This window comes from Parasteatoda tepidariorum, chromosome 1, assembly GCF_043381705.1.
Source record: "Parasteatoda tepidariorum isolate YZ-2023 chromosome 1, CAS_Ptep_4.0, whole genome shotgun sequence".
Classification (NCBI taxonomy): domain Eukaryota; kingdom Metazoa; phylum Arthropoda; class Arachnida; order Araneae; family Theridiidae; genus Parasteatoda; species Parasteatoda tepidariorum.
Genome location: NC_092204.1, coordinates 90,880,551 through 90,891,700, shown reverse-complemented (window position 1 = coordinate 90,891,700; position 11,150 = coordinate 90,880,551). Strand labels below are relative to the sequence as shown.

At 29.5% G+C, this 11,150-nt stretch overlaps 1 protein-coding gene across 1 annotated transcript in view; it reads right to left on the bottom strand.

Moving 5' to 3' along the window:
* Window positions 1–4,466, bottom strand: part of LOC107454635 (uncharacterized) — a 7,771-nt gene extending 3,305 nt beyond the window's left edge. The window contains exons 1-3 of the mRNA XM_016071883.3: window positions 4,289–4,466; window positions 808–928; window positions 166–305 (exon numbers count right to left, since the gene is read on the bottom strand). Of these exons, the coding sequence (XP_015927369.1) occupies window positions 166–305; window positions 808–928; window positions 4,289–4,328 (301 nt within the window). The 5' untranslated portion in view covers window positions 4,329–4,466. The remainder of the gene's footprint in view (window positions 1–165; window positions 306–807; window positions 929–4,288) is intronic.
* Window positions 4,467–11,150: the final 6,684 nt, after the last annotated feature.

Sequence of the window (11,150 nt, the reverse complement as noted above, 5' to 3'; positions counted from 1 at the left end):
TTAAAAAACAATGTTATATATATATTTGAGGATGAAACATCTGTCATCCAATGCTTCGTTGATATCTGTCATAGTATCCATTATTGGTTACCAAAAAAATATATCTTCGACTTTTGCTTTAATTTACTAATAAAATTACTGGTATAAGCTATGTACTATCATTACCATTATATAGAGGGTATTTCTTATTACAAAGATCTATAAATACACCCGAATCATAGACTTCTCGAAAGGATGGAGCTCTGTCACCAAGATCACAGACTCGAAGAACATTTGACCAACAATTGGAGTGATCGACCAACGCTCTGAAATATAAATTATATTTACATGTTATTAACAGCAAATTTATTTAAAGAATATACAAATATAAATGTTTTATATTTTGTTTTAGTAAATAAAGAAGCGAAAATATGACTGCAGTGCCTCACCTTGACATTTATCTGAATTTAGGTACACGCATTTAACAACTTGACTAAATCGCACAAGTACATGCGATAAATTAATTAATGATAAAAAATATAAATTAATGATACTATGTATAGATTATTATAAATAAAAATTCAGACATGCATTTGGAAGGGTTAAATTCGAAGATTCTTCTTACTAAATTATTATTTACATCTCAAATTATTTTAGAAGAATTTTTTTCAAACTAACATAAAGTTTCAGTAGCAAAGAAGATTAACGCGCTTGGTTCAATAATCGAGTCTCAGGTTCAAACTAATTTTTTTAGAAATTACTAATCAAAAGTCTGATATATTCTAGTTTTAATTCATTTTATTTGAAAGACATGACCTAAACTTTTACCTGCAATATTCGATAACCTCTCTCTCAGTTTCAGGAAAATTTTCACTACCTCGGAACTTGCATGTTTGATATGGAAAATCCTTGCACAGGGCATTTTCACTATCATATTGAAACTGAGTCTCTACAGATAAATGTACAAATAAATAAGTAAAATAGTGTATTGGAATAAAACTGATGAAGATAAAGAAGCAAAAGCAAGCTCGTTTGAACACAGTTGAATAGCAATATGAAATGGACAGATCTAAATAATCATTTCCATAAATTGTAAATTTAAATCTAAATCAGAACATAAGTGATCTAATAAGTAAAATAATAGTATCGAGAAGTCCTTACAGTGAATGCAATGAGTGAAATCTGCATTCCATGGGATACAATGACCTCACTTGACGGGGACATGTCGCTCAATTACTTTATGACGAGTATTTACTTTAAAAATAACAATCGTATTCTTCATAAATACTGCACACCTAAATATTTCTCGATTTAATGGTTATAGAAACATGGTTCTTATTTAAGAAATTGTTTATATTCTTATCAATCATTCTCTTCATGGTAGTTTTCGTAATTTTAAAGTAAATTTGAGTTCACTATAAGCATTCCTTATGAAATAAGAGTATACTAGGAGGCTACGCCCCCTGCTCGCTGCCGCTCGCCAACCCCCGGAACTGCTTTTGCAGTTCATTTCGGATTGCTTCGCAATTCGATGCTCGCTTTGCTCGCTCATTGGATACGTTCTTAACGTCTAGCTTTTGTACACTTTTTTGAACACTGAAGTTCCGAAAACTTTTCGCTGTAGAAAATTCTAAACCTGTGCATTTCAATATTAATTTGAAATCGCAAACAGTTCACATATTTTTCTTAATCACACTATTCTAAATTTCAGTTGTTGAGAAAAGTAACTGTTGTAAGTTTTGTTTTAAAGTCTTACCCACCAGAGGGCTAAAACCATGTGTTGTAAAACAATATGAAATAGTACTGAACGCCGGATGTAAAGCATCGGCTTCGATGAAGAGAATTTTGGGAGAATATTTTTGATAATTCGGTGAGAATTCACCCGATTAGACATATGATGCTCACTACGTGCTCTTGCGCGCCGAAGCCTATCAATTAAAACGTATTAGCGTTTTATAGAATATAGATTAGCCATATGATGCTCACTACGTGCTCTTGCGCGCCGAAGCCCATCAATTAAAAATGAAAACTGTTGCCAACGCGAGAAAAGAAATATCATCGGTTTTATTGATACATACGTATTAGCGTTTTATGTAATATAGATTGTTAGGGCATTTGAATATGATATAACGTTAGTTAAATAGCAACTCGTATGAGACCACTTAAATAGTTAACTGCAACCAAGCGTTTATTACATTCCGAGTGTATCATAGCGGAGTTTGACTGGATATTGAGTTATAATAAAAATGCTTGCTTTAAGGACAAATACTGTGACACTCAAAAAATAGGAATTAATTCTAATCGTTTAGTAAAACAATTTGTGTCTCTCTATTCCAGTGAGTGGCTCTTTATATAAGTTTTAGCGATCTTTTAACAAACTTTTGCTTAAAGCAAAACATTTAGATAACATTTAAAAGCGGAATCAAAAAATTTGATGGTTAAACAGATTTTCGATTGCGTATTTTCTGCAGGTAGAATCTTTAAGCAATTAAAATTTCTTAGGTTTAATAGAACATTTATATATAGAACTTTGATTTGATTATTGGATGTTAATAACTGTAAAGATCGACCCATAAAGGATGGTGGAAGTTCGTACAAAAGTGCGTATTAAAGGAATTCGTGAAAAGATACAACGAAATCCACAACGCTCTGCTAATAAAATGGCTGCTGAAAAGAACGTGAGTCGGAGAATCGCCTTTATCTTAAAAGAAAATTTTAAAGTTTGACAAACTGCACAAAAATTAAAAAGGTGACAAAAATGTGAAAAATTGCTGAACCAGAATCCAAATATTTTGACAGAGTACTCTTTTCTGACAAGAAAATATTTTGATTAGAACAAAGATATAATGCTAAAAATAATGTTGTATATTCAGCAACCTTTGATGATACACCTGAAATGGTACGAACTGTGCAACGCTTTAAAAACAAGAATTCTATAATGGTTTAGGCTACAGTGTCAACTAACGGAGAATTATTTCCTCTGAAATTCATCGATAAAGGGTTAAAAAACAATGTTGAATATTACAAAAAGGAAGTATTAGATACACATTTATTGCCACATGCTGACAGATTGTATCTCAAAATCGATTGCATATTTTAGCAAGATTCTGCACTTCAACACCGAGCCACAACAGCACAGGCTTAGCTCCAGGTCTATTTTTCGAAATTTATTAAGCCAGAAGGGTGACCTCCTTCTTCATCGGATCTAAATCCTTTAGACTATTGTGTTTGGGGGATTCTAGTTGCCAATATATAGTCAATGCTAAGCAACACAGAAGTTTGGACACCCTCAGAGCTTCTTGATTACGTAAACGGGACAAATTACCTCTTAAAATGATTCGTAAAACGATTCGTGCCGGCATCGGACAATGACGTAAATGATTATCTTTAGTAAACAACAAGGAAAGTGGTGGATTCGAATTAATTTTTTCAAAAATAAACTTCCATTTATAGTGTTCATCATAGTTGTGTATTTATAATTCTCTATTTAAGATCAGTGCAATAAAATGATTCGATATTTGTAACAGAATTTTGTAGCTACCCTGTATTTTCCAGCAAAATTTTTAGTGTAATATCTGTCATTTGATCGAAAATTATTTCAAACTTTTATTCTACAATCTTCTACTCTTAGCGGATAATTGATAAAATATATACAGGTTGTTATCAAAATAATGAAAACACGTCATTGCAAAATATATGTAAGCACTTTTTCTTAAGTATCAAATATTTAAGAATATTTTACGTGGCATAATAGTTGGCAGCATTTACAAGATCATCATTAAAGCTCTTAGAAATGTTGTCCATCTTACCCATCCATAATTTTTTTCATCGACTAATGAGCGTATAAGTTAAACGTTCCTTTCCTTTTTCATTACTCAATATAGCTGAAGAAAAACATAATGATTTCAAAAGTGCTGATATTAAAACGAGAAAGAAGTTACTAAATTCTTTTCCTTATTTTGGTCAATCCGATTTATTTACAAGTAAAAATTGCATCATTTATAAACGCTACTATGGTCTTTCAAATTGTTAGAACAGTTTTGCCATGAAACATTTGCTGCTGAAAGAAAAACAGTTTACTTCGGGAGTGAGTATAGAATTGTTTCCATTATCTTGTTAACCACATCTAATAGTTTTAACCTTGAAATTGCTACGTCAAAAAATAATTAGAAATGATGCTGGATTAATCATTGGTTTATGTAATGCTATTTATAACAAAATATTTTAAATTTTGCTACGCATTTAGTACAGTTGATAAATAGTGTGCGCTATTTTCATATAATTTTTAATATTTTTAAGCATCTCTTACCTTGAGCGTATGCTGTTGCAAAAAGTAAGATGAAAAACATCTTATGATACGAATCAAGTTTGTTCCTGGGTTTGCACAGAAATAAGTAGAAGAAATAATCTTTAAATCATTGACTAACTTAAATGAACACATACAACGGAAATGTTTTCAGTTTCTTAATTAATGAGTTCCGGCATTATTGCTACTGAAAACTTTATTAGTTTCAAGGAGTCATTTTTATCAAGGCGGAAGCTCTCTCTCTCTCTCTGCCAGACCTTCATCTAAAAAAAAAAAAAAATGGAAGGAAAAAACCTTAATTGTTTTCAAACAGATATGAAACTAGATTACTTGCATAAGTCAATGTAACAGTTTTTATAAAAAATCACTACAGACGAAATTTTGATAAAAAGAACGGTAGTTTAAAAAAAAATATGAATATGTTGTTCATTCGTGAAATGTACAGCATAGAGTTATGCATCAAATAGCATATAGATTGAATGTCCTTGTCAATTTTGGCGATACATGCACATTAGTTGGAGTTTTTCAAGAACAATTCTGCATGGCTCTTGAAAAATAGCTCTAAATTTATCTCTAATAGCTCTAAATTTATTTTTTTAAAGCTTGGGATGCTGTTGACCAGTTGACGCAAACCTAGGATTTGGCTTCAAAAAGAGGTGTGCTATTTAGATGGTCAGTTTTAAGCACCAAATCCAGAAAATATTCCAGGATTGACTAACCATTGTTCATCACAGATACCAAGTAACTCAACTTGAGTAGCGCACCAATTTTAATACACTGGACTTAAAGTTATTCCACTGTCTTTCATTTTCCTGGTACATTCCGTTGCTTAAATTGTATAAAATCTTTTTATCACTATGCATGCAACTAATTCAAAATGCTAACATTGTTTGGCCTTAGCTTCCCTCCAACGATGTTACTATTTACATGAATCCTTAAAAATGCCCCTTTAATTGCGTAATTGAAGTTTAGGTGAAGTCTTAATTAAAAAGAATGAGCCAAAAATGAGAAAAAGATGCTGCTTTCATGTTCTTAAAATATCATTATTCTTGAAAATGGAATTTACATTCTTATTGACTCAAAAATAATATTGAAATCAACAAAAACAAATCATTTTTTCAATTCTCGTATTCAACTGTAATTATAACAAAAAACAAGGCATTCGTGTACCATTAAAGTTGCACTATGGAATATATTATTCCATCTGACAAAATTCTCGAAGTTCAGTTATAAATTCTTCCTTGCAGTTTATTAAAAACCCGACATTCTCCATGGTCCACTTCAATAGGCCGAGGACGTTTTTTCTCTGCATTTATCTGTGCAATGTTTAATGTCCAAGCAAAACATTTGACTGGATGCACTCTATACGCAAAATAACTATGAAACATTAATCTTGTGGAAGGGGAATTTTTTTAAATAAATTTCAGCAGAAATTATGTAAAATCTATGTAAATAAAGTAGAATGTTTGTGCATATACTGTATACAAATCTGCAATTCTTTATCGATCCACATCATGGTTGGTGTACAGTGAGCAAAGAAAAACGGAGAACCCCGAATAACTTTTCATTTAATGTTAATCGTCATTCAATCCCTTTCTTCACGTTGTAGGACTTATTCTTAATAGTTCGAGGCGAAATTCTCGAATATGCTGACTAATTATTACAGATGATATTTTAAAACACGAAGTAAGACACAAAAAGTATTTTCTCTGAAAAATAACATGCATTTTTCTTAACGGTTCCATACTTCTGGCACCCAAAATATAAGTGGTCTTGGAAACCTGGTCCTCATAATTTGGTCATGAGAGCGATCCAAAGTTTGGATCCCTTTTAATGTTAATTTTACTTTTTGCGTATTCAAGTTATTACCTTATATTATCTGGAGATCTTTTTATGCGAATTTAAAAATTAATGCACACAATTATTAAATTCGTTTATCCAAAGATAATTCCAAGCGAAAAATAACTTTTGGTAAATATTTATCATTTTATTTAATAATTGTCGAAAAACTTTTGAATTGTAAGGCATTAAATTTTTACATCATTTTAAATTACGTAGTTTTACCTGGCAAAATACAAAATTTGACCGAAAACGGTTACAGAGAAATCGAATTTTAAATATACGACTTCCTAAAATTTCGAATCTCAGGAACTACTCAAATGATGTCGCTTTAATTTTGTATTTTGCCATGCATTATTACATATTTTCAAATAACGAAACAAAATTTTATAACTAACAATTCAAAATTTTTCGATTATCATATCTTTTGCTGTTGTTCATTTACGTAGCACTAGAGCTGCACAATGGGCTTTTGGCGACTGTCTGGGAAACATCCCTGAAGATGATCCGAAGACATGCCATCACAATTTTAATCCTCTGCAGAGAGGATGGCACCCTCGCTTCGGTAGCCCGACGACCTGTACACGAAGTCGAGCGCTTCCGGTTCACCCTATATTTACATATTACCCTATCTACCTATATTACCCTATATTATCCTATATTTTGAATGATAAGATCCGATTGATCAAAAGTTATTCAGGGTTAGCCTTTTTTTTTTGATTCGCTGTACAAAAGTTAACTCGGCATAAACGATTGTTGACTAGCCAGCATTGGCCCGATTGTCTTCTTAATCTGAATTTCTATGCTTTAATCGAAACTTGTGTTGTCTGCAGAATATTAGGCAGTTCTTTATTAAAGTATATTCCCCATTACCTTATGACCTCCTTGAATGCATCCAATATACACTTCGTATTGTTGAAAAAAACTAAAAAATAGTTTAGGTAAAGTAACAAAGTATACAATGAATAGATAAATTTTGTGCAGCTCTCAATACTGCAGGCCTAAAAATGACTTTTTTTGTTTGGTGTCAGATTTTTAAACTGATATTGACTCTCTACATACAGTGCGGGTACCAAAGTTTGAACCTCATAATGTTATTTTTACTTTTGGCGTATTTCGCAATATCTAAAAAATTTCGGAAGTGAATTGAAAAATTTTTGCGTTTAATTAATGAAATTTGTTTATACAAAGATAATTCTATGCAAAAGAAAATTTTTAAAAATATTTATAGCTTTTTTTTTTATTTATTTTTACTTTATAATTGCCAAAAAACTTAGAATTGTAAGGTATACAAGTTTTCAAACTACTTTAAAGTCTGCAATTACCTGGTAAAATACTAAATATGAGCGAAATCAGTTAAACAGTTCCCGAGAAATCGAATTTTAAATATATGAGTTTTTTAAACTTTGATTTCTCAGGAACCGCTATCACTCATATTTTGTATTTTACCATGTAAGATTACATATCTTAGAATGATGCAAAAAATTTGTACACCTTACAACGCAACATTTGTTTCGACTGCTATTCAATAAAATTATACGAATAATAAAAATAATAAATATATACAAAAGATTTTTACAATTATCTTTGAACAGACGAACTTCATAATTGTGTGCCAAAAGTTTCCAATTCACTTAAAAAAGTTCTCAAGATAATACGAAATACGCAAAAATGAATGACATTATGGGGGTATAAATTTTGGATATCTCTCCTGGCCAAACTCCGTTGGACTGATACAGAGAAAGTAAGTTTTTGTGTCTGATTTTATAGCTGAAAATATCGTCTGCACTAATTAATTAGCAAATTGGAATTCCTCCTTTCTTAACCATTAAGATTGAGTGCTTGAACATAAATCAGGATGCTTTTTACCATGTAAGATTACATATTTTAAAATGATGTAAAATATTGTGGACTTAAAAATTCAAAATTTTTTTGACTACTATTGGAACGCTGCATGGGACCATATTTCTCCGATTGCGGCTACCCCTTATATTTTAGGAGGCAGAGTTCCAAATCCATCGAAAAAACGTATATTTATTCTGAGAAAGTATATTTTTGTGTCTCATTTCGTAACTTAAAATATCGTCTGCATTCATTAACTAGCCGATTTAAGGTCACCTCCTCCAATCATTACTTTGCATCACAGAAAGTGAAAAGCCGATCACTACATCAGAAGTTATTCAGAGTGGTCCATTGTTTGGTATATTGTACATGCTGCTTTTGTATCAAGAAAGAAGATAGATTTTAATTGCCAGCTCATAACACTAAGAATCAGAGTAATTTCTTCATAAGTTATCTTGTCTTCTATAGCAGTATTTAAAACAAGGGTTTTTGAGAACAATTTATCATAATATAGTTTAAAAAAACCTTGTCATGCTTTGTCTAGCAAAATAGTTTACTTATGATAGTCAACCATTAATAACTTTTTTTTCTGCAAAAATCGTTTTGTAACTTTCAATAAGTAGAATATTTGAGTGTAATATCCTCCTTAGAGAAAAATTATAAAAGCTTTAAAAATATATTGCTTTAATAAATATGTGACTTAGAGGAAATTAAACTCTGACGTGCAATAATTTTTTTAAATAATTCCAAGCAATTAGTCTTTTTATTTATTTCATAAAAAATTACATAAATTTTAATTTTCATATTAAGGGATATTTATACAGTGTACTTCGTAATATTTTGTTATGAAACGAAATCCAGTTTCAAAGTAATTTTCGTGTCATAAATTTGTTCTCAAGAATAATTGAATAAATGTTTTTAAATTTCTTATACTTTACTGTTTAATTCATATTTTTATAAATTCATAAATTTTAATTTTCTGAATTTTTTATATCTATATCATGCATTTAAAAAGCCTTTTATTATGAAAAAAAAATCTTCTAGACGCAAAGTTATTCATAGGTCATAAATTTTCCAAAATTATTAATTTAATCCATTTTTGAAATATTTCATTTAATTTTCCGTTGTTATCTATAATTCCGACCAATGAGCATGAGACCAGTTTTATTTTAAAATAGACAACTTGCTTTGTGGAAATGTATAGTTGAAAAAATAAGTGTTAAAATATTTGTTAAATATTAAAATTATATAAAATGTTAAGCAACATTTTGCAAGATGGATCTCTGTATAATTAAAAAAAATACTTTTGCAATTAGAGAAAGCATTTTTTAGAGGAAAAATAAACTCAGAAAATGCTTTTAATTAAAAAAAACGAAGTAAATAATTTTTCAAGGTTATGTTATTCTTCTTTTTATTTCCTTCTTGAAAAATAATTTTATATTTTAAGATACAGAAACTGTTTTCATAAGTTTTACTTCCAGCTAATTCAAAGCGTTTCTACAAGGAACTAATTTTTTTTAACAAGAATAGCTCAAAATCAAAATTATTGTTAAGGAAACGATTATTTTTTCTTAAATATTTATTTTCATTTTCAAACTTTCAATATGCATATTCTTTAAAATTACACCTATCATTAATTTAGCATTTAAGTAAAAAACTTTAAATAATAAAAAAATCTCTTTTGAAGAAAAGATTAAATTTGAAATAAAACGAAAATAATTATCCTGCTCTTAAGCAAAAATTGAAAACATTTTGAATAAGTTTTTTAGAATAAAACCTTCCGAATTACAAATAATAAAGTGGTCACTATTACAATTTATAAAGTTTTAGTTTCAACAATCAAGTTAGTACTTGCTTAAAGTTCCCTTTTTTATTTTTTTGAGTTCTTGCACAATGTTTCGAATGCTGAGCTACTAGTGAGAATTTTTTTAAAACAAGCTCTGTAAACAAAAATAAAATAATGTATTCAAAGCTAACTACTTCGATGATAACTATTGCAACTTTTAATTAATATAACTTTTATAAATGTAGTACTTATTATTGAAATGATCTAAGGAAAGACTAGAGTCAAATTTAACTAACAAAGATGCAACTTTATTCTTACATTTGAATCCATGAAGAATATTGAACCAACAGTTATGATATTCAACTGAAGCTTTGAAACAAAACAAGAAAAAAATTTAATTACTACTGAACAAAGTACATTCAAAATTTTTGAACTTTGAGTTGTATCTAAGCAACAAGAGTTATGAATATGAAGTCGTTGAGGAATTTTTAAATCCTGATACGGCACAAAATACGTGTTTAAGAAAAATAAGACAGTTCGACCTTTCGTATTTTCAAAAATAGATAGTACACCTTGAAACGCTTCTATTTGAAAATGAACATAGCCATGTCTGAAAATGGAAAAAAAAAACATTTGATCCATTTTTCATATTAATTTTATGAGTATAGTTCTTTTTTTCTTCAAAGAATAAACTAATGAATCAAAATAAATTCGCAATGTGATATCGTCTATTCGTTATAAATCACTTGGTACATTATTTTCCATAATTTCCATTAAGGGTTTTTCATAAATTTCATTTTGAATCATACAACAAAATTTAATAACAAATAGTAACCTACAGTGATGTTTCAAACAACAAAATGTGATGGTTTAAAGAAAAAAATGAAATTAAGCATATTGTATTAGAGGATGGTTCTATTTAATGACAATGTCATTTTTAATTACTCTAAATAAATAGAAAATATAATTCGCGGATAACCCCTTACCATTCAATGATTTCATTCAAAATTTACAAAAACTACGTAGGAAATCTCCAAATACGAATACAGAACAGAATTATGAAAGATATATATATACAGAGAGAGAGAGAGTATCTATAATGGACCAATATTTTATGTACGATACAAGGTTTTTTCTAAAAACCTATCTTATTATATATTTCTTTAATCCCTGTACGAAAATGAGATAAAAAGCCATAAAACTCTACAATTAATATTTAAAACGGAGAATAAATCTAACCAGTATCAAAATATAAGGAATCACAAATTCGAAATGCAGGTCTAGGAATATTCAGAACAAGTGTGTGAGTGCGTGGATATGTATATGTCAGCATAAAAGGTGGTTGGTACATTCTTATAAATAAAATACTCACTTTTTAATGAAAACTAAACAAAAAGC